This window comes from Globicephala melas, chromosome 9 (assembly GCF_963455315.2).
Source record: "Globicephala melas chromosome 9, mGloMel1.2, whole genome shotgun sequence".
NCBI classification, from domain to species: Eukaryota; Metazoa; Chordata; class Mammalia; order Artiodactyla; family Delphinidae; genus Globicephala; species Globicephala melas.
The window spans coordinates 55,134,242-55,158,802 of NC_083322.1; the positions used below are offsets into that span (position 1 = coordinate 55,134,242).

A 24,561-nucleotide genomic window follows, 5' to 3' on the forward strand; every position below is an offset into this window, starting at 1 on the left:
AGTGTATTTTTTTGTGGAACATTAAGTGTTTGCTTTAAAAAGATTAAATATTTTAATAAATGTTTCCTTATCTATACAGGTATACACTCCAGAAAGCTAATAGCAGACTTCTGAAGATCCTCTTAGAAGTTGTAAAGACAACAGCAGCTGTTGAAGAAACAATTGGTCGCCATGTCCTTGGTATTCTAGATAGATCTAGTAAAGGCCAGTCATTGACCAGCCTGATTTGGAGGTCAGAAGCAGAGTCACCAATAAAGTCGTGTGTCCATGAGGAACACACAGGAGGTAAAAGTTTTATATGCTGTTGAAACTCTTGTCATTATCTTCAGTAAATCTTGCTGAGTTCAGGGCACTTTACTAGTGTCGAAAATACAGAAGAGAGAATATTAAAGTATTTTCCAATAAAAAGACCTCCAAACACAAATACACTGGAGCCACTCTTCTTAAGACACCGTTATTGTTTAGCATTTGCAAATGGGTGTCTTAGAGTTGTCATTACATATACTCAGGGTTATTACTCTGCTGCGTAAACCAAAGGCTGTTTAATTTCCTCACCAATAAAAGAAAAATTCCATATCACCACTGAGGTCTCTTACCAATATCTGTGAGGTATAACCAACATTCTGAAACCACTCTCTAAAGGGAAGAGTTTTTCTCAGATGGAGAAAGATAGGATCTGGATGCTTGGACCAGAAGATCAAGGCCTTCCTTCACTACCATTCCATACCCAAGAACTTCTCCCCAGTTGGAAGCCAGTCATCTAAAAATAAAAATGCCAGTTTATGCAATTTTTGAGAACATTCTGTTTGTTAAGTTTCATGTGGAGCAAGGAGAAGAAATTATCCCACTTAGAGAAAGTTTACTTAATTACAGGTTGGCCAGTAATATGTTTCTAAGTGCAGAGAAAAGCTTGATTTGGAATTTTAAGTAAAATTGATTTTTAAAACTTAGTTGAATTCAAAGATAATTTTAAAAACTGCTTTTAGTAAAGTAAGAGCCGAAATAATACTGTAACTTTAAACTTTTAAACTCACTCTTTTCAAACTTCGTAGAAGTATTTTTTTTTAAATTAACTTCACTCTTGGTTAAGTTCTCAGTCGAGGGCTATGTGTTTTCTGCATATGAATCTTCATATATAGAAAAGAATTAAGTAATATTTTCTTGATCTCATTGTAAAAGTATTTATCAAGTTATGTTTTTTTAAAAACAATTATCTCATAAACTAGTTTCACTTAACCATTTGGGAAAGGGGGCATTTTGCTGTGCCGCAGGTAAGACCTACACCATATTCAAAAGACACTCTGAGGAATGTTCTGTACATTACAAGAATATTTTGTGCATTTTTGTTAGCAGTTCTCCTAGACACTTCTCCAAGTGGTTGCTGAAGTATTCGGCAAACAACATATCTTTTTTTTTTTTTTTTTAATTTATTTACTTGGTTATTTATGGCTGTGTTGGGTCTTCGTTGCTGTGCGCAGGCTTTCTCTAGTTGTAGAGAGTGGGGGCTACTCTTCATTGCAGTGTACGGGCTTCTCATTGTGGTGGCTTCTCTTGTTGCAGAGCATGGGCTCTAGGCACGCAGGCTTCAGCAGTTGTGGCACACGGGCTCAGTAGTTGTGGCTCGTGGGCTCTTGAGTGCAGGCTCAGTAGTTGTGGTGCATGGGCTTAGTTGTTCCGCGGCATGTGGGATCTTCCTGAACCAGGGCTCAAACCCGTGTCCCCTGCATTGGCAGGCGGATTCGTTTGTTTGTTTGTTTGTTTTTTGTGGTACACGGGCCTCTCACTGTTGTGGCCTCTCCCGCTGCGGAGCACAGGCTCTGGACGCGCAGGCTCAGCGGCCATGGCTCACGGGCCCAGCCGCTCTGCGGCATGTGGGATCTTCCCGGACTGAGGCACGAACCCGTGTCCCCTGCATCGGCAGGCGGACTCTCAACCACTGTGCCACCAGGGAAGCCCAGCAGGCGGAGTCTTAACCACTGCGCCACCAGGGAAGCCCCAAACAGTGTATCTTAAAAGACAGCAAATTCACTTTCAGAGCAGTGTTCCCATAGTTATAAAAAGGAATAAATTGGTAATTTGTTGTTGTTGTTGTGTTACTTTTATTTTATTTATTTATTTTTAATTTTTATTGGAGTATAGTTGCTTTATAATGTGTTAGTTTCTACTATACAGCAAAGTGAATCAGCTATACCTATATCCCCTCTTTTTGGGATTTCCTTCCCATTTAGGTCACCACAGAGCATTGAGTAGAGTTCCTGTGCTGAACAGTAGGTTCTCATTAGTTATCTGTTTTATACATAGTATCAATAGTGTATATATGTCAATCCCACTCTCCCAATTCATCCCCCCCGCCCCCCCACTCTTGGTATCCATGCATTTGTTCTCTACGTCTGTGTCTCTGTTTTTCTGCTTTGTAAATAAGATTGTCTATACCAAGTTTTTCAGATTCCACATATATGCATTAATATATGATAGTCTTTCTCACTTCACTCTGTATGACAGACTCTAGGTCCATCCACGTCTCTACAAATGACCCAATTTCGTTCCTTTTTATGGCTGTGTAATATTCCGTTGTATATATGTACCACATCTTCTTTTTCCATTCCTCTGGTGATGGACATTTAGGTTGTTTCCATGTCCTGGCTATTGTAAATAGTGCTCCTGTGAACATTGGGGTGTATGTGTCTTTTTGAGTTATGGTTTTCTCTGGTATATGCGCAGTAGTGGGATTGGTGGGTCACATGGTAGTTCTATTTTTAGTTTTTTTAAGGAACTTCCATACTGTTTCTCCAAAATGGCTGTATCAATTTACATTTCCACCAGCAGTGCAAGAGGTTTCCCTTTTCTTCACACCCTCTCTAGCTTTTATTGTTTGTAGATTTTGTGATGATGGCCATTCTGACTGGTATGAGGTGATAACCTCATTGTAGTTTTGATTTGCATTTCTCTAATAATTAGTGATGGTGAGCATCTTTTCATGTGTTTGTTGGCCATCTGTATGTCTTCTTTGGAGAAATGTCTATTTAGGTCTTCTGCGCATATTTTGATTGGGTTGTTTGTTTTTTTGATACCAAGCTGCATGAGCTGCTTGTATATTTTGGAGATTAATCCTTTGTTAGTTGCTTCATTTGCAAATATTTTCTCCCATTCTGAGGGTTGTCTTTTCATCTTGTTTATAGTTTCCTCTGCTGTGCAAAAGCTTTTAAGTTTCATGTGGTCCCATTTGTTTATTTTTGTTTTTATTTTCATTATTCTAGGAGGTGGGTCAAAAACGATCTTGCTGTGATTATGTGATTATGTTTAATTTATGTCAAAGAGTGTTTCGCCTGTTTTTCCTCTACGAGTCTTATAGTATCTGGCCTTACATTTAGGTCTTTAATGCATTTTGAGTTTATTTTTGTGTATGGTGTTAGGGAGTGTTCTAATTTCATTCTTTTACATGTAGCATAGAGGATTATGTTATATTCCTTTTCTGTGAGAAGGCAGACTTGGAAGGACATCTGATCTACTAGCCTACTTTCTTATGCATGGTTATGCATCTAAGTCTCCCAGTATAGATTAAATATGTCTATGTCCTATTTTAAGATATGCAATAATAGTTTTTCTATTATAAGTAATTTAATCAGTTCAGTTATACAGTTGTATTGAACAATGTCTTTTTGCTCTCGGCTTTACACCAATTCTCAGTCCAGTGAAGGAGGCACTGAAATTCCGATTCAAGGCAAAATAAAACCGTGGTACTTAATGTTTTACTTAATACCACTTTATGTATTTGAATCAATTAAGCCTTTTGAAATAAATATTTAATTATTTAACTGTTAATAGATACTGAAAGAATAATATTAAGATACAAAAGGAAAAATTAAATCCTCTGCTAAGAAATATAGTACGAAGACTAGTAAAGCAGAGTTAAGAATTTTGCTGGTGTTATGTGTAATTTCTATTTAATTAGTTTTTATATTTTTGTGTTTGGCAGTGATGTGCTAGTCTTAGTAACAAAATTAGGAAGATCACTAGTATCATTTGGGGGCACTTAGATTCACTTTGCATCTTGAAGGAAATATTGAATTAATAGAATTTATAATTTAAAACTGAAGAAGATAATGTCTTAGAAATACTGACACCATGTTCCATACGTAAGAATTTTTCTGATGTTTCTTCAGATTTTTAATGAAAGTATTATTGTAAAAACTAAAATGAACTTTTGAAATATTTCTTTTATGTCTTATTTAATATAACAAAAAGCTCAGTTTTAATCTGATTATGAAGGAACTCTTGCTTTTCAATTTTTATATATGACCTTTTGTTGTGAGCAGTAGCACTTGTAATCTGTTTGCAGCCCTCAAGTCTGAACTTGTTTAGAGTTTAAACATGTGTGGACTTGTTAACTCTCTAAAAAAATAAATAATTGACTTGCTAATGTTTGCTTCCTCGTAAGAGCAACCTAGTTTATGAAATTGAAGGGAAATTTTGAGCCAATGTGAAATCGCTTGAACTTGAGTGAATATTAGACTAGTTCATAAAAATGAGTTCCCCTAGGATGTGTTGAAAGAAGAGGTCCTTTAGGTCTACACTCTGATGGTTCAGTGATAAAATACATGTACCTCCCCCTTAGAAGACCAGGGACTAAATCTTACTTGCTGCAGATTTTTTTGGAGCAGTGTGTTGTTACAGCAAGAATACTGGATTAGTATGAGGAGATCCTTGTTTTAGCTCACTGTGACCTTGAGCAAGTCTCTTAGCCTCCTGGGGCCTCACTTCAGTTTACTCATCTGTTAAGTGTAAGAGTCACACAAGAGCCAGTGGTTTCCATTTGGAACGCCAGAGATCTTCAGGCCACTGGGGCAGGGGAATGCTCTATCCTGTCACCCGCCCTGCTTAAACTGAGAAGCTTGTTGCTATCTGTATGGAATGAACATGGTAAAATCCATAAAAAAAGTGACTGAAGACCTTTTGAATAACCATCATCTACCATGTTTAAGACACAGGTCTGAGTGGTTGGCCAATCTGAAATCATGATTCTGTTCACCAAACTGGTCATTCTGAGATTTCTATTGGCATTTTATGAAATTGCCCTGCCAATTTATCTTTTTCTTGCCAAAGACTAGTTATAATAAATACAGTACAAGTTTGATGTTGTTCTCATTCCTTTATTTCACTGGAATAAACAAAGTTCTGTATCTTCATTGGAACATATTTGATTATTTTTATTCGTTTGTTTATATCTTCAAAATGTTATCAGTAAAATACATTAAGCTGGTTCACATCTTCATATTTTCTAGGTACTTTAATGTCTATTTTTTTATTAGCCATTTAAAAAACTAACATTCAGTGGCTTTTTTTTTTTTTTTTTTGCGGTACGCGGGCCTCTCACTGCTGTGGCCTCTCCCATTGTGGAGCATAGGCTCCGGACGCGCAGGCTCAGCGGCCATGGCTCACGGGCCCAGCCTCCCTGCGGCATGTGGGATCTTCCCGGACCGGGGCACGAACCCGTGTCCCCTGCATCAGCAGGCGGACTCTCAACCACTGCGTCACCAGGGAAGCCCTTCAGTGGCTTTTTATAAGCCATTTTGTTTTATATATCCTTTGTATTTTGTGTTTGAGATTTGCTCCCATGCAATATATAGTATCTTCAGGTTTTTTCCTCACCATGGATTCCTTCTCTGTACCCTAAAACATGCTGATACCTTCATAATTTAAAAAAAAAATTGTTTTTTCTTAGCTTTGCTCCCCCCTTAAGGTAAACCGCAACAAACTCTATGTGAGATTAGACCAGCTCTTGCTTCCACCAGCTTTGGTTTCTGTTTCTATAGTACCAAAGCTGTTCTCTCTAAGGACAGCAGTGACCTTCTGATTGTCACATCCAGTAGCATCTTCTCAGTCCTTGTCCCGTTTGACTTTCTAGACAAATAACATTATTGAAGTCTCTCTCTTTCTGAAACATCCTCTTCTTGTCTCCTGGAACATCTCTTTCCTGTCTTTCTCTGACTTTTTTTTTTTACACAGGTTCTTCTGTTGGCTTATGCTCCAACCGTTGTTTGTCCTCTTCTCACTAAATATTGCTCCTAAGGCAAATGTGTCTACTTCCAGGGTTCAACTCTCACCTTTCTACAGTGACTCCTAAGTCTCTACAGACCCATATTTCCAGAAGTTGACTTCTCTCCTCCACATAGCCCATTAACGCTTCAGACTAATCATTTTTCATGCTTACTCTGTATACTTTCTCCTAATTCTTTAATATTTCTCTTAATGACTCTTCTGTCCTCTAAGAATCATCTAAGCTGGAAACCCAGAGTCATCTTTTACTACTTTTCTTTCTCTCTTGTCTTATACATTCAGTTTTTTCCAACCTGTGACCAGCCCCCGTCCGCCTTTAACATTTCTTATCTGGGCAATTGAAATAGTATTCTAACCAGACTCTTCTCCTTCTCCAACCCTTCCTCTGCATTGCTGCAGTTTGCTTCCTGATTCACACATTTGATATTATCTTCCTGCTCAAAAAACGATTTACTTCCCCATTATTTATAACAAAAAAACCCCAGGTTCCTGAAAAATTTAAGACCATTCACAACTTGGATCCAGCCTACTTTCTAGCAACCTTTTTTCTGCTCTCTCCCCTACCTCATCCTTTCTTCGCCACATACTTGCACACCACAAAGCTGCCTTGATTGCCCATCGTATCAGACTATCATCTTTCCTCAGATTTTTCAGATTCTCTGTATCCATTAAAAGGAAGTGTCCCTAGAATGCATTTAATTCCTTAGATAAAGGTGCTATATTACATAGGTATTTTTAGTTTTTTTAACACCAGTTGTAAACTAATACTTCTTGCTTCCATAACTTCATCAAAAATATCATTTAGGGCTTCCCTGGTGGCGCAGTGGTTGAGAGTCCGCCTGCTGAGGCAGGGGACATGGGTTCGTGCCCCGGTCCGGGAAGATCCCTCATGCCGCAGAGCAGCTGGGCCCGTGAGCCATGGCCGCTGAGCCTGCGCTTCCGGAGCCTGTGCTCCGCAACGGGAGAGGCCACGACAGTAAGAGGCCCACGTACCGCAAAAAAAAAAAAAAAAAAATATCATTTATTTTCTAGACCACATTAATTTTATTTACTGGCTTTGTAATAAACATTGTACTATATCTGAACTTATTTTGAATTCTAAGATCATTTTGAACTCATGAATATTTATAAACTGTTAATCCCTATTATTAAGACATTCAGTTTTGAATATGTAGAATAATGTAAGTAAATACCAGTCTAGTTGTTGTTTTTCAGTTTTGAAAATAAAAATGCAAAATGAAATTGTATCTGCTGCTACACTAAGAATTAGACAAAACTATGTAGTAGCAAACATTTAAAGTTATTTTCTCTAGGGACTTCCCTGGTGGTCCAGTGGTTGACTTTGCCTTCCAATGCAGGGGATGTGGGTTCGATCCCTGTTGGGGAGCTAAGATCCCACATGCCTCACTGGCCAAAAAACCAAAACATAAAACAGAAGCAATATTGTAACAAATTCAATAAAGACCTTAAAAAAGAAAAAAAGGTCCACACAATGTCATTTTCTAGAATGCAGTTTTGGATTCTTCAGCCAGTGACTTACACAGAGGAGGTGCTTAGTGAATGTTGAATTGTGCTGGGACTTCCCTGGTGGCACAGTGGTTAAGAATCCACCTGCCAATGCAGGGTACACAGGTTCGAGCCATGGTCCGGGAAGATCCCACATGCTGCGGAGCAGCTAAGCCCATGCGCCACAACTACTGAAGCCCAGGAGCCTAGAGCCCTTGCTCCACAACAAGAGAAACCACCGCAGTGAGAAGCCCACGTATTGCAACAAAGAGTAGCCCCCGCTCGCTGCAGCTAGAGAAAGCCCGTGCGCAGCAACAGAGGCCCAAGGCAGCCAAAAATAAATAAATAAAATGTTGAATTGTGCTGAGTTCAGATCTTGTATCTGAAACCACATCTGATATCATTACTACATGAGACTGAGAGACTTCCATATGACACCAGCTACTTTAGCAAGACTTTTTAATAAATAGCTCTTATTCTCCTGGGTGATTGTATCATACTGAATGTTTATTCCATGTACTTTGGAAATTACAATTTCTTGTGACTTTAATTTGTTAAATTTGTACAGTTACTGATAAGAAATATGTACTACTTGTAGTAAAAGAATAGGTGATTCCTCTTCAGGAAATTTCATTGTTCAATTGTAGCATGCTGCCCACAGATAAGTACTGTATCCCCTGGCAGTGATAAATAACATATGCTTTTATTTCAGTTTAGAGAAAACACTTCTAAAGCTTTATCTTCTGCCCATGTAAACTCAGTTTTCTTTACATAAGAAAAAAAGACTAGTGTGGAAACACAAGTCCATAGTTAAAATTAGAAATGCTTATTAGTCTAACCTTTTCCCAGGATAGCTATTACAAAAGTAGCAAGTTGCAAAAAGATTTTAGTCCCTTTTACTGTCTAGCCAAGCAGGTGATGCTGCCCAGTATAGTGCTTAGAAATCAAAGGGTCTGCTCCATGCAAAATCAAGCACTTCTGTCGTTCCATACACCTGGAATATCCCATTGCACAACGTTTTCTTTTCATGTTGTTGTTTAGATATTTGTTTTTCATTACACCATGTGTAATGTCCTTGCGGATAGGAACCAAATCTTGCCACCTATGTGTCTCCATTACTTAGTAAACCCTACGCGACGAGCATTTAGTAAATATCCGTTGAAAGGTGTTTTAAATTTTTTATTAAAGAAAAAATACTAATTATCCCAAATATTAATTTCTGCCAAGCACTATTAGCTAGCATGGCATTATTCTTCCCCTTCTTATACGTGGTAGGTTATCAAATAATATTACATTCTGTATTTGCCTATTTTATTTGTTTTGTTGCAGTGTTAACTAAGATAGCTTATAGTTCCAATGATTTCAAGTTTTAATTTGATTTTATTTTGTAACCTTTTTTTTTACTATAATTATTATAATTGATTTATACCTTTAAAATAGTGTTATTCTGGTTACAGATGAATCTAAACCCTCTTATTCTGGAAGTGATATACCAAGGAGTGACAGTAGCATGTGGTCCAAAGTAACTGAGGAAGGAACGGAGCTGTCACAGCAGCTCATGAGAAGTGGCTTTACTGGAAATGAAATAGACCCTGAAAATGAAGAACTTATGCTGAACATTAGCTCTCGACTACAAGCGGCAGTTGAAAAACTCCTAGAAGCCATAAGTGAAACTAGTAGTCAGGTAACCTCCTTACGTTGCTAATATATACTGAGTTGGAAATAAGTTTTCTTTTAAGCCGGGGAACGAGGACTAAATGTTTTCTCTTTACTGTCTCACAGAAATCTAGTTTGGTTCCTCTTTAATAATTGGTTGTCTTTGTGACAACCAATTGCTGATGGAGTCTTTAAATTCTGAAATTCAATGTTTTAATTTTCAGATTTTTCTAGACTCTTACACATTACTTTTTTTTGATACCAAAAGAGATTTTAACTTTACCATTGTATGAAATATTCCATTATAATATATTTTATTTATTTGAAGGAATAGTATAAGGAATCTCTATAGCAAACCGTGTGCTCAAGTATGTCATAGCAGTACTATTAAATATAACAGATCAAGCCTACCATTCCTTCCTGTGATTTTTACATTCTTTTCACAAATATGATTAGAATACCTCACTTTACTACCTTGGTAGGAAACTAGAGTGAGGGACGTTTTCTACATTGAAGTATTGTTTTCATAGAACTTTTGAGAGTATATACCATTGTATTTATACCTTAACTTGCAACTTTCTCTGTCTATAAAATTTTTATACCCTGTATAGTAATTGTCTCTTAAGTACTCTGTGCAGAATTTTAAAAATTGTTTGCTGTTTTAAAATGAAGTAATTTCACTTATTTTAAAAATACTTAATTTAACTGTAGAATCACAACTCTCATGTTAATCAAATGAGTGCTTTATTGTCCTAAGCTACAGGGCCAGTATTATTAACATTTTTTCACTGGTATCTTTATTCAGAGTATTCTAGATCCCATGTGCATTTTAAACAAAAGTTGAGAAGTTGAAAGAGTATCTTTGATCTCTTGCTATTTCTGATGTCTGGCCTCCATTGATGCTACTTTTTTTTCTTTAAGAAATTATTCTGTTTCTGCAGTAGCAATGACTATTGGATGCTACTCTCCTTAGTAAACTGAGCCAATTCTGGCATTTTCAACTGTTGCTTTTCAGCACTTTTAATGCTTGAATATGCATCATAATTATTCCTTTTATCCTGTGAAAGTCATACAGCTGATTCTATACTGAATTTCCACATGATCTTGCTTTTTTTTCTTTTTTGCTTATTTCAGCCACATTGGTATTTAATTTCTGTTTTTATCTTTTATACCATGAAAACAGCTGTTAATACTTTTCCTTTTTTGACCACTATTAAATACTTTTGACCTGGATCTTGAGCTCTGTTAATACTGTTGCTACTACCTGATACTCATTGTAATTTATTGACAATCTAGTTAATGCAATATATTTGTCATTTGACACGGAAAAAGGGTATACAAATCAGAAGCGATCAGTGGTTGGACTTGTTCCTACAGGCTACTGAAGAGAAACTTTCCCCATAATCCATTAACACTGTCAGCAGACAAGTGCGGGAGATACACCTGAAACAGTCAGTCTTCCAGGCTAAGATTACAGCTTATCAGATCTGCTTCTGTGTCCAGGTAGTGAGGTACAGTAGGAGCCTGATGGTTCTCCATTTGTTAAATACTAAAGCGGCAATATGTAGATTTTACTGTATTGTTTCAGTTTAAATATCACTGAATAGATCACAGAAATTTTGCCCAGAGCAGTAAGTAGTTCTCAAAGTGTGGTCTCTAAAGCAGCAACATAAGCACCACTAAAGACTTGTTCTGAATGTAAATTCTCAGTCTCCACCCCAGACCTACCAAATGATGGGGCCCCAAAACCTGTGTTTTAACAAGTCCTTTAGGTGATACTGATACAGACTAAAGTTTGAGAACCACTGACCTAGAAATTATTATTATAATATTCACATTATTCTAGCGGAATTTTGAAGTGTTCTACTAATATCTGTTATATAAAAGGTTGAAGTAGTTGTTGACACTTGATATAAAAATCATTTTTCTTAGATGAATTATATTTTTGAGGCAGTGGGAATAGGAGCTCTGTAAGATTTTCTTTAAACTTAGTTCAGTTACTACTCTTCCATGGAGAGATGTTGAAAGACATTGACTTCTTCAGAATATTCTCATTAATAACTAAAATTATTTTGAACATGATGAATATTTTTAACAGTCAGATAGATGCAAAATAATGTGTGGTCCTCTTTGTGAAATGACTAGTATTCCATTTTCTTTTTAATGAGTCATTATTTGGTTCTTCTTCATAATAGAATATTTCCCTTTTATCTTGATTCTTTTTCGCTTGTCATAAAAAAAATCTAAAACAGAACTGACACTGCTATATCTTTTTGCTTGCAGTGAAAGAGAAATTCAGGTAAATAACTCTGCATAGGATACCCTGAGAGTAGAAAAGAGAGCAGTATCTGACAGTTTAGGGAAAGGTAGGAACAAGTAAAGCTTATAGGAGGACTCGATGCTTTGAGATGAGTCACTCATTCATCAAATTTATTGAACACCTGGTATGTAACAATTGCTCTTCTAGATACTGGAGGTACAGCACTGAACAAAATGTACAAAGTCCCTACTCTCACAGAGGTTACAATATAATGGTGGGGACTGATAATAAATAAACATAGTATGCCGGACGGTTGATACCTACTGTGAAGGAAAATAAAATAGGGGAGGTAGAGCATTATGGGGGAAGAGGACATTTTACGTAGGAAAATTAAGGAAGACCTCTCTGATAATGTGATGGTCAAGCATCTACCTTAAGGAAGTATGGGAGACAGCCACATAGGTAAGTTGGGGAAGAATGTTTCAGGCAAAGGAATAGTGAGTACGAGGCCCTGAGGTGGTCATTGAGGTGGTCACGTGCTAGTTCTTTGTGTGGTTGACAAAGAGCCCAGTGTAGCTGGAGCAAGAAGAGTGGGCACAGTGTGGGAGACAAGGTCATAGTGATACCTGGGAACCAGATCACATGGAACTTGGAATTTAATTCTTAAAGAGATGTAGTCATTGGGTACAGTTTTTTAACTTGTCATTTTGAAGTAATTTCAGACTTACAGAAAAGTTGCAAAACTAGCACCGAGAGTTCCCATGTACTCTTCACTCAGCTTTCCCTAATGTTCACATCTTTTGTAACCACACTATAGTTATCAAAACTTAGAAATTAAAAGTGGTACAGTACTATAAACTACAGACTGGATTTTACCAGTTTTCCCACTAATGTCCTTTTTCTGTTCTAGGATCTATTCCAGGATCGCACATTGCATTTAGTTGTCATGTCTTCTTCATCTTCTCCAGACTCTGTTAGTTCCTGAGTCTTTCTTTGCCTTTCATGACCTTGACACTTGAAAAGGACTGGCCAGTTATTTTGTAAAATATCCCTCGGTGTGATTTTGTCTATTTTCTCATGATTACATGAAGCTTATTCATTTTTGACAAGAATACCATTGAAGTTATGTGTCCTTCTCTGTGTGTCAAATCGAAAGGCACATGTCTTATTACAGGTGCTGTTAATCTCGATTACTTGTGGTGTAAGCTGGGTTTCTCCACTGTTTGATACTATGCACATTTCCTGTTTCTCTTTAAACTTCCATCCACTAATCTTAGCATCCATTGGTAGATCTTGCCTGCACAGTTACTACTGTGGTGTTCCAATGGTGATTTTCTATCATCATTCATTCATCATTCCTTCATTTATTGATTGGAATTATTCTGTAAGAGCTGTTTCTTTTTTCTATTATTTATTTACTTATTTTTATTTTTTGCTGCGCACGGGCTTTCTCTTTTTGTGGCAAGTGGGGGCTCCTCTTCGTTGCAGTGTGTGGGCTTCTCATTGCAGTGGCTTCTCTTGTTGCAGAGCACAGGCTCTAGGCACGCAGGCTCTAGAGCGCAGGCTCAGTAGTTGTGGCACACGGGCTTAGTTGCTCTACGACATGTGGCATCTTCCCGGACCAGGGATTGAACCCGTGTCTCCTGCGTTGGCAGGCGGAGTCTTAACCACTGCACCACCAGGGAAGTCCCAAGAGCTGTTTCTTCACTCACATATATTTACTTAACTAATCGAGTTTCATATGAACTCATAGCTATTAATTTTTTTCAGTGGTTTATAATCCAGTACTACAGTAGTTTGTTTTGTTCCAGCTTTGTCAGTAAGAACTCTTTCAGGTTGGCACTTGTGCACTTTCAAAGTGCTTACTCTTTTGAGCATTTGCACTATCAGAGACTCCAGGCCCATCTTGTATTTTCCCTGCCCCAGCCCTAGAATCAACTACTTCTCCAAGGAATTCAAGTTCCCTTTATTGGAGAAAGATACTTAGAAACCAAGACCTGGGTGCTATATGTGCTTATTGTTAACTAAGGTGTTATGGTCCTCTCAGCAGACAGTTTGAAAATATATGTAGTATATTAACCCTTGCATATATATTTATTTCTGTATCTATCTGCATATATAATAGAAATATAATTTCATATCGATACCTCCAATCCCCATCCAGTACCACAGCATTCTTTCTCCCCTTTCCCCTTTCCTTTGTAACTTTGTTCTCCAAAGGCGAAAAACCAGGCTCTCACAATCTACAGCAGTTTTATTCATTTGTTAACCATTTATACCCATAAAGTAATTTCATACCCATATATACCCATAAAGTAATTTTACAGTTGCTAACCTATATCCCTGTGAAAAACAAATTTACTAACTAGAGTACAGTATTTATGTACAGTAGTTTTGGGTCTTTAGCCGTACAGTATACAATCAAAATACTGTTTTTCAAAGTATCCTAGGTTAACTCTTTTCTCCCCACACCTTTAGTGTGGTTTTGTTATTCACTTTTAATACAATAAGAATTATTTATTATAGTTTTTATTCCATTTTGGGTTCCCCCACACTTTGGTTAATTTTTTAAAAATTTATGTACGGTAAATTTCATTTGTGCGTAGACAGTTCTTTTGGTTGTGACAGATGCGTAGAGTTATGTGTCTACCACCACAAACATAATGCAGAACATTTCCATCACCCCAAAATTCCCTGGTGCTGCTCTGTTCTTTTATAGTCAGCCCCTCCTCTACCTCCTGCCCTTGAAAATTACTGGCTGCTTTCTGTCCCTATAGTTTTGTCTTTTCCAGAGTGTCATTAATGAAATCATACATTATGCATTATTTTGGGTCTGGTTTCATTGTCTTAACAAAATACTTACAAGATTCATCTACGTGTGTTAAGTATTTGTTTCTTTTTAGAGCTGAGGAGTATTCCATTGAATGGATGCACCCGTTTGTTTATCCAAAGGACATACAAATTGTTTCCAGCTCCGGGTCATTAGAGATTTTTCAGCAACTGATCTAACTTACATTCACCAAAAGGATCACTTTGACCACCTTGTTAAATATAGACTGGGGGGATGGAGGGGTGCAGGACAGAAGCAAAGAAACCAGTTGGAGAACTTGCCCAGGCTTATAAGTTAGGTGTAAGTTAGAATTTGAATCCAGGCAGTCTGGCTTCAGGGTCCATGCTCTCAACTGCCACTTTTTCTGCCCTTTGAAAATGAAAGGAGTGAATCATTCTGTCAGTTACTGCTGACAGGTCATGTTATAGCCTGAGGAGTAGATTTTAAAATCTGGGAGGTGTGTGTGTGGGGGTTGTCATTGGTTACTTTACACGAGCAGTTTCAGTGAAGTAATGGAGGTGAAAGCATAATTCAAGAGGAAATGAGAGGGAAAATGAGTCTTTTAAGTAAAGACTTACAAGACAAGTAGAAACTAAGTGGGTGGGTCAAGAAGAAAATTTGTGGCAAATGGCATAGCATGTTGGTGTAAACCAGCATGATGTGTTTGAGGATACTGGATAGTTTTGTGTTATAAACATCCAGGGTGGAATGTGGGGAACAGAGGGTAGAAGGATAGCAGTGGTTAGCACATAGTCCCTTGAGGGCTTAGTTAAGGAGTTTTAACTTTATGCTGAAAAGTATGGGGAGTCATTGAAATATTTTTGGTAGAAAATAATAATATCAAATTTGTGTTTTAGAGAGAATTCCTCTGGCAGCAGTGGGGTGAATATATGGGCAGGAAAATAGTGAGGAGAGATGCTGAATATGCAGAAACAGGAGACTCTTAAAATATTCCAGTGAAAAGGGATAGAAATCAAGTTAGCGCAAGAGGGAAGTGATTTTAAAACTTGTAGAAGTTGAATTTGATAGAAGTTGGTGTGACATTGAATGTAGGGGATAAGGAAGGGGAGAGGAAACCACACGTGAATCCTTGACCAACTAAGTTGTTGGTGTATTTCCCTTACTGAGTTGGGGGATGCAAAAGAAGTGAATAATGAGTTCAGTTTTAGGTAATCTGAGTTTGAAATGCGTAGAGGGAGAAGATATTCCCTAGAGTCTAGAGTTTGGGAAACTAGATTGGAAGTTGTCATCATTTTAAAGATGTTTGAAACCATGGTTTTCGAGAGTGTACAGAGCTAATTTTTTGTCCTGGTAGAGTGCTGAGATTTAAAAGAGAATAAAGGTAGATAAGTCTACAAAAGATACTGAGAGTGAGAGAGGAAAATAAAGACAATATCAAGAGAATCAATATCAAGTGTCATAAAAGCCAGATGAGGAGTGATTTTCCATAAGTGTCAGATACCATGGAAAGGTAACAGATGCTGAGGATTTAGTGTCCCTTGGATATTTTATTATAGGTGTCATCAATGACCTTGATGAGAACAGTTTCATGGAGTTGATAGAGGAGAAATTCAAAATTCAGACATTTACAGAAATAGAGTTGAAGAAATAGAGATAGCAATTTCATGATACCTGGCTGTGAAGGAAACAGGAGACCATTAGCTTGAAAGGGGGAGAATGCTTTTTTTTAAGATTCAAGTGTTTATATTGAGTAGCAATGGAAAAGTTGAAGATGCACATCAGAGGGGATGGGCTTTGTGGAGCCAGATCCTTGGGGTAGGTGAGGGTGGAATCTGGAACACAAGTGAAAGGTGTGGCCTTTGGATCAGAGAGACTCTGCCTCCTTTAAGATTGGTGAGAGAAATTATTGCCAGTGATTGTGGACTTTTGTTTGGGGTTGGGGAGGAGTTTCATTGAAAAGGCCCTGTAGTCTAAGTAAATACTGTCAAATAATCAAGGTTCTTTCCCTTTTTTTTTTTTTTTTTTTTTTACTGGTTTGGTTTTATATGTTATATAATTTTAGTGGGAAATCATGATTAAGTCTTGTACTTAGTTTTAAGTTTAGGGGCTGCTTTAGGTTGCATAGATGCATCTTGCTTTAATAAAAGAATTAGTAAGCGTTTTCTTTACTAAGTATCAGGGTATCTGCCTTTATAGCCTGGTTTCATAATATCTTTTATGAGTATTTTACTTTATGTATTTGATTTCATAAGTGATTTGCCCAATGGCATGTCCAAATCCATATAATAATGTATTTACTTTGATGGATTTTACTTCTCTTTTGCTGAGACAGGCTGCTATAAATATTGAATATATTCAGGCTTGTATTCAACCTATTGCAGTTTCTTATTGGTTGGGATGGCTTTTGTTGGAATAGGAGTAAAATTGCTGTAAGTCTAGTCTCAAGCCCTTAGAAAGTTAATCTCTTTAACATGATCTTTATTTAGTAGGGTCTTTGTGGTTCTGCAGAGAAGTTTTATCTTTGAGAGTATGGTTTTAGATTCCTTTTCTTTCTTTTTCTTTCTTTTTGGCTGCTTTACGGTGTGCGGGCTTTTCTCGAGTGGGGGGAGGCTACAGTTCGTTGTGGTGCGCGGGCTCATTGCAGTGGCTCCTCTTGTTGCGGAGCACGAGCTCTAGGTGCGTGGGCTTCAGTAGTTGTGGCGCACAGCCTCAGTAGTTGTGGCTCGCGGGCTCTAGAGTACAGGCTCAGTAGTTGTGGCGCATGGGCTTAGTTGCTCTGTGGCATGTGGGATCTTCCTGGACCAGGGCTCGAACCCACGTCCCCTGCGTTGGCAGGCGGATTCTTAACCACTGTGCCACCAGGGAAGTCCCTGTTTCAGATTCTTGATTCTTGGGTCAGGTAGAAATAGGAATCAGTCTGTTATGTGGAAGTAGTGTTTTAGCAATTAAAGTTTTCCAGAATCCTGAGTTACTGTTTACAGCCATAGGAGATTATTTACCAAGAGATTCTTTCAGGCGTTAGAAGAAAACAGTGAATGAGGAATTTACTCCCAAAGAAATGATTTTTATTATAGGCAACTCTCATGAATTTATTAATAATCATTTTTTAGAATAATGGAACTTAAGGTACTTTTCTATATTTTCTCCAAAAAGGAGCCTTTTTATGAGGATGAAACAGTAGTACTGTAAGTTAAGATTTTGTTTTCTCATTGTTGTATTTTAAAACATAAACTGTGGGCTTCCATGGTGGCACAGTGGTTAAGAATCTGCCTGCCAACGCAGGGGACACAGGTTCGAGCCCTGGTCCAGGAAGATCCCACATGCCGCAGAGCAACTAAGCCCATGGGCCACAACTACTGAGCCTGTGCTCTAGAGCCCACAAGTCACAACTGCTGAGCCCATGTGCCACAGCTCCTGAAGCCCGTGTGCCTATAGCCTGTGCTCCACCACAAGAGAAGCCACTGCAATGAGAAGCCCGCGCACCGCAACGAAGAGTAGCCCCCCACTCGCAGCAATGAAAACCCAGCGCAGCCAAAAATAAGTAAAAAGCAAATAAATTTATTTTAAAAAATAAAAATAAAACATAAACCTTAATAAAGTGTTGAAATACATTTGCCATTAGGTGTTGCTACCAGTGTGTGTATTATAAGCATCAGGGCTCTGTCAGGGTATTGTAGCCAGGATTCAGTCTATTAAGTAACTTAAAAAAAAAAAAATCAAAATACAAAAGAGAGCAACAGAAGTGGTTTACAAGTTGGGGGAAATATTTCTGGGGAAAAGGTTAAATAGCTTGATATTGTACAATTACAGTAAAGCTGAAAACATAACTATACCGCAAATTAATAGCCTTCAAATATACATTAAAATCTTGATTATCTGAAACCAGGGGATAATGAGCTAGTCTGGATAATTAAAAGGGTGTCCTCTTAAAAATTGAAATTATTTTAACTTTTTTTGATTGCAAAGGGTTTTATGTGCTTTCTAAAATTTAAAAAAAATATATAATTTGAATTATTCCAATTCAAAGTAATCTATCTGGACATCAATACATATAATATACCATCAGTTAATACACTGTTTTGGGGAGAGCTATTTGCCCCTATCTTAAATCGTCTTTACTGCTGTTTTGAGTCTTTTCCTCCTTTAATTTTACTCTGTTTTCTTTGTGGTTAGTTTCTTAACCTTGACTTATATTCCTGGTTATAAGGGGGTACACCTTACTTATAAATTTTTCTTTTACATGAGTAAACACAGGTTTTACATGCTTTCAAAAGTAGGGGAAAAAATAGACTATAATTTGAATTATTTTAATTCAGGGTCACCTTTCTGAACATTTAATGTAGTATGCCATCAGTTAATGTACTGTTATGAGGGCTATTTGCCCCATTCTAAGTCATCTTTTTTTTTTTTTAAACAGAGAACAGGAGTATTTATTTATTTTTAAATTTATTTATTTATTTTGGGCTGTGTTGGGTCTTCATTTCTGTGCGAGGGCTTTCTCTAGTTGTGGCAAGCGGGGGCCACTCTTCATCGCGACGCGTGGGCCTCTCACTGTCGCAGCCTCTCGTTGCGGAGCACAGGCTCCAGATGCGCAGGCTCAGTAGTTGTGGCTTACGGGCCTAGTTGCTCCGCGGCATGTGGGATCTTCCCAGACCAGGGCTCGAACCCGTGTGCCCTGCATTAGCAGGCAGATTCTCAACCACCGCGCCACCAGGGAAGCCCCCCCTAAGTCATCTTAATCTGCGGCTTTTTTGAGTCTTTTCCTCCTAGTTTTCTCTTTTCTGTGTAGTTAGTTCTTGGCTGGACCTTAATGTTTCTATTTATAAAGGGATATGTCTTACTTTCAGGGTTTTGTTTTTGCTTCAAATAAGAGAAATTGAACACCAGGTTATGAAAATAAACTTATTCTCAGAGGGAGCTGGGAAAGAGTATTTTGAGAGGTGTTTGATATGTTGAACATGGGTCCAGCCAGCTCATAAAGTGAACATCTAGGATGTTGATGATTTTGTATCTGCTGAAGCCCCAGTAAAGTCAGATTTAGCTGCACCAGTGGTGGGGTTAGATCTCCATCTTGTGTAGATGTTATGATTGTTTCACAGACTAACTGGAGGCGTCACATAAGAAACCATAATAAACAGAAATTTGTCATTGCCTAGTCCGGAATTCTAGGAAGCAGCTGCCCCTCCGCTACCCCAAACCATATCCCTGTAGATTCTGAGCTTTCCGTAGAAAATCTTATTTTCTCTGCCCTAATTGTTAACTTACTGTGAAGGGTTTGAGTATTGACTCCTCTAAAGATATTTTGTATAGTGAAAGTGGCTATAAAATTGATTTTTGTTGATGTGCTTACTTTAGTGTGGGTTTTTCCATAGTAAATAAAGGTTTTGTGAGTTAAGGATATGTAGTTACTGGGTAGAGAAAAGACACCACAGTGAAAGATTTTTCATTTATTTAAAACAACTTTCACTATTGAGGATTTTTAATATTAAAAAGTATGTTGTTCATCTTTTAAATTCTGAGAAGCTGTTTTATTCACTATTGCCGAGGTTTCTGGAGCTGCCAAAAGACCATTATACACCACTTGTGCTTTTAATTTTTAGTCAGAGTTCATAGGATACCTTAAGTGGTATAATTACCAATTATTATACACAGTGCAGCTTTTAAAAAGAGGGGTTTTTTTTCCTTAAGAATTACTCTGTAACCAATTGAGTGTGGAAATAGTTCATAACCGATGTTATAAACTATGTTTAGTTATGTAAACTATGTTTAGTTTTAATGACTACTCAAAAGAATGAGGAAGTATCAAAAGGAAATACTTAGTTTTCCAGAAATAGTTATGATTATTGGATATAGTTGAAGAACTAATTGGTAATGTGGACTCAAACCTACTTGTTTTCACATTTTTAAATTAAAACGATTTTTTAATGGAATGGAAAAACACTAGCTTATCTTAGAAGCATTATAAACTTATCTAGATATCCTTTTCAGAGCTCTGACGTGGAACTTGGATCCTGTTAGGCAGGCTTTTTTGTGGGTGTATGAATTCAGATTCCACCTGTCAGTGTACCTATAGGTAAAGACATTAAATCACACCCTCTGTTCTGACCTTTCCCCACTGACTAGAATTCTTTGGCTCAGTGTGAGAGGCTATTTGAATAGCTCAGTTCAGAAGAGCACTTTGTGAAGCAGCAAGAACAAGGGAAATAATGTTGCAACTACGTTTTTTAAGACTGCTACTATGGAGAATTAAAACTTGACTTTCCCTACCAGGTTCTGCTTGGAAGGCTTTTATTTCCACAGACATATTTTGATGCCGGAGGCAGTTTTATTGCTTAGCTAATTAGATATTTATATTTTTATTCTTCCATTCTTCAACAGTTTAGTAATTATTCTAATTAAAAACGTGTTTGCTTGCTTTTAGTTTTGTTTTTTTGTTTTTGTTCTGTTTTTTTTTATGGAGATCTAGTTCTTTTTAGATTTCTGGGTTTTTTCTTTTGTCGTTTAGTTGTATGAATTAATTTTATAATGTTTGATAGTGCTAAGGAGAAATTTTCATACTGCTGTGGTATATCTGGATAAACTAAACAGAACTTTTTTAGTGTAGTGGAATATTGGTACAGCAAGTGAGGAAAATTAGCAGCTACAGCTTCTAGAATGGATTCTTACAGGACCCATTTGGCAACTGTCAAACTTAGTGGCTCGTGGTTGGAAGAACAAGATGAAGACATTTATGAGGTTGAATCTCGGGTGCCTTTACCACATCCTTTTCCTCTATGTGAACATTTGGATGAAAATAACTCAGTAATTGTTAATACTTCTATTTTTCATTTTATTCATAAAAGAAATGGGCATATATTAAAGCTTATTTCCAAAATTTCCCTGCCTACCCCTCCTTATTCAGTAAGTATAAAAATTTGGTTTTTTATAGTTTTATTTTATGCTTTCAGTTTCTTATACATTTAGTTTAAAACTGTAATGAGAAATGAACTTTAAGTGTCTTTGGTAAGGGTAAATGGAATAGAATCTTGTTTTCTTCTTGTTTGGTGTGTTACTACTCATTCATCCTGTAATGATTAATGTATTGAAGGGCTAAATTTTGTCCACAAGCCCCAACTTGGCTACGTTTTTCATTCCAGAAAGCAGAATGAGATAATATTTCAGTTCTCCCATACCAGGCAAGCTGTTTAAAAAGATCCTGCTTGTCCTTAAGAATCTTACTTCTACATGTTTATGATGCCAATGCTGAGTAAAAATGGAATGATTATATTTGAAGGAATAGGCATTGTCATACCTAAAACAGCTAAGTGAATTGTCATTGAGCCAATTAGGAAATGTTTACAGTCATATGGCATATTGCCTGTAGTTCCGGAAAGGAAACCTGGATTCTTATTTCAGTTTTCTTGCTAACTCCCTAAGGAGCTTATTTTTAATATGCCTACTAATCCTATGAGGAAATTCCTTTTTCTGCTTTTTATGTGAAATGTATGTTATAAGCAGTGTTAAGGGTATTTAGCATAGTTAGTATTTCAGGTTCATTTGACACTTAAATGTTGTGAATGATTCACTACAAGTTAGTATGTTATTTGCCACTTTTTGTGACTTTTATGGCTTTATTTATATGTACTAGCTAGTATTTAACAAGACAGATGCTTTCAGAATAGTTTTGTTACCTCCCCTAAAGCTTTTATATTAAAATGACAGATTATTTACTAATGATACATACTTTTAATGTAGTAAGTTTATTAAATTATGTGAAAATATTGAATATGATATTTTTATATATTTCACATTATTCAGTATTAGGTTATAGGTATTATATAAATATTAGGAATAAACTGTACCTTAACTGGATGGAAGAGGTTTTTTAAGTATAATGTATTTAAATAAATATTTGAAGGAATCTCTTATTCCAATAAATGTGGGTGCCATCTTCTATAATAAGTGAAATTTGTTTCCTAGATCTACTCTATTTGAGTCCCAGCTTTTTTGTTTTACTTTGTAAAACTGAAGTTATTTCTTGTGGTTTCATAGTAATATTTAAATGCATCTTAAAGCAGGTTTAGATCTTGTCGGATATATAGAAGCCGACTTATTTTTCTTATCTAAAGCAAGTGTTTATTTTGTTGTAAGTGCATTGTTGTATTTGTACAGTAAATTTGAAAAAGGAAAAAAAAAACTCATATCCTAATTAGTTAGAGCTATGAACTCTTTTAGAGATTTCATATATTTCAAGCAACCATTTTACAATGTACAGGAAAAAAATTACATATGTACATGTGAAAGCAATTGATTTATTTTTTAAATATAGGCTGTGACTAAGTTCAGGAGCAAGGCTTTTTATAAATTAGTTCATATTTTATGGTCATTTTTTAATTTTAAAAATTAATGTATACTGGTTATCCACATTTAAAGGAAAATAGTCTTTTGCCAGTCAAAAGTAAAAATATATATAAAGTTTTATCTCTGTTGAGGTAACAACATATTATTACAGATATTTTAGGAAATATTTTGTGATTAAAATACATGCTTAATTTTCCATTATGAATCTTAAATGTGTATGCATATTATTTTCAAGTAATGGGTTGTGAATGATATTTAAAACATCATATTAAAACAAGAATAATTGCACAATAGATATGTGAGATACTGATTTATCCAACCACAAAATGGTACCACAAAAAGCTTTACTTAGTAACTCTAAAATCTATTTGCTATGGTAAATTTTAAAATGCTATGGTAAAGTTTTTTTAAATGTAATGGTTTTAATATTAAATACCAGAAACATTTGTGCTCAGTTTTTCCCCATGTAGTTGTTTTAATAAAAACAGATAAAGCAGGTGCTAGCAGTAAGAAGCCCAGAAAACTAAAGCAGAGATAGTGCTTTTCTGCAATTTCATGCAGCTGATAACAGTGATCACTGTTTTTGAGCGCTTTGGCCTTGAGCCCGTACTTGACTGTCATCTTAAAAATTGTTTAAGAATGTGGTCAGTATATGCCAATAACAGCATTTTAAGGAGGCTGTGTTTATAGATAATGTGTCTATAGTCTAAGGTTTTGAAAATAAACTGAATATTCAGAGTCTTGTAGATGTTTCACAAATGGACAGAAGTATAAAGCTTTTAGTTAAAATATGGGTTAAACTTCATTTTGTTGTGCCACTATGATTTTATTCATTGATGGCATTGCATTAATCATTTATTATTAGTTCCCCACAGTGTACAGCAGGAGTCGCAGTCAATAAGTGTTAAATACAGAAAACATAAAGCCTATCATAGAACACGTAGTTACATAAAATTCTTTACCAAATACAAAAAGAACCTGTGTATTATTAATTTTATATGTCTTTTCATATGATAGCATATAGATCTAGTGATGTAAAGTGGTTTATTTTCAAAAGAAGCTTTTTTTTTTGTTCAATAAAGTTAGAATACATATCTTATGGAAAGTTGTACACAGCTAATCTACTTATCTACTGATTTACCCTACCTACTAGTACTAGCATGCACTAGAAATATTAAATGACTACAATTCAACAGTATATCTTTATTTTCAGTTAAATTTCTTTTTTTTTTTTTTAAACTTTAATAGGGAATGACACTGGTATTCTTAACACTTTGTCTTCCTTCACATCTACTTTCCCTCTTTGTTTAGCTGGAACATGCGAAAGTTACACAGACAGAATTGATGCGTGAGTCATTTAGACAGAAACAAGAAGTGACAGAGTCCCTTAAGTGCCAAGAAGAACTGCGAGAGCGCCTTCATGAGGAGTGCAGGGCCAGAGAACAGCTGGCTGTGGAGCTCAGTAAGGCTGAGGGTGAGCACCCTGCCATTGGCAACTGAGGGTGGAGAAATTTCAAGTCTAAAAATAAATTGTGGTGCAAGCCAGGTTTGGAAGCCACCAGTCTACTTTTAATTTCAAATGCCCATTGAAAAGTAGTTATAGTTTGTCTTCAGAATTCCTCTAAGCAGTTTTTAAAACTATATATATATTTTTAATTTTAAAAAGTACTTAGTAGAATTATAGAAAGTATTTAAAATTTTAGAAAATGCAGAAATGAACGATAGTGAATTGTTACCATAATCCCACCATAAGACAACTGTTATAATTTAAAGATGAGGAGACTGGAGCAAAGAGGTGCTAATAAATTGTTCAGTCACCACTAAATCGTGATTCCAGGCTTTAAGCCTGTAAAGCTCCATGCTGTTTATATCTTACCATGCTGTTGTGGGTGTTGGCCTTCTAGAATCACTTAAAATATCAACTTTCTCAAGTATATTTAAAATGTGATTC

General features: G+C 36.5%; 1 protein-coding gene across 10 annotated transcripts in view; it reads left to right on the plus strand.

The window, feature by feature from the left end:
• AKAP9 (A-kinase anchoring protein 9) overlaps window positions 1–24,561 on the plus strand; it is a 144,712-nt gene that overhangs the window by 80,198 nt on the left and 39,953 nt on the right. For all 10 annotated transcript variants that reach the window (XM_060304571.1, XM_060304572.1, XM_060304578.1 and 7 more), the window contains 3 exons: window positions 80–285; window positions 9,021–9,247; window positions 23,922–24,084. In XM_060304571.1, the coding sequence (XP_060160554.1) occupies window positions 80–285; window positions 9,021–9,247; window positions 23,922–24,084 (596 nt within the window). The remainder of the gene's footprint in view (window positions 1–79; window positions 286–9,020; window positions 9,248–23,921; window positions 24,085–24,561) is intronic.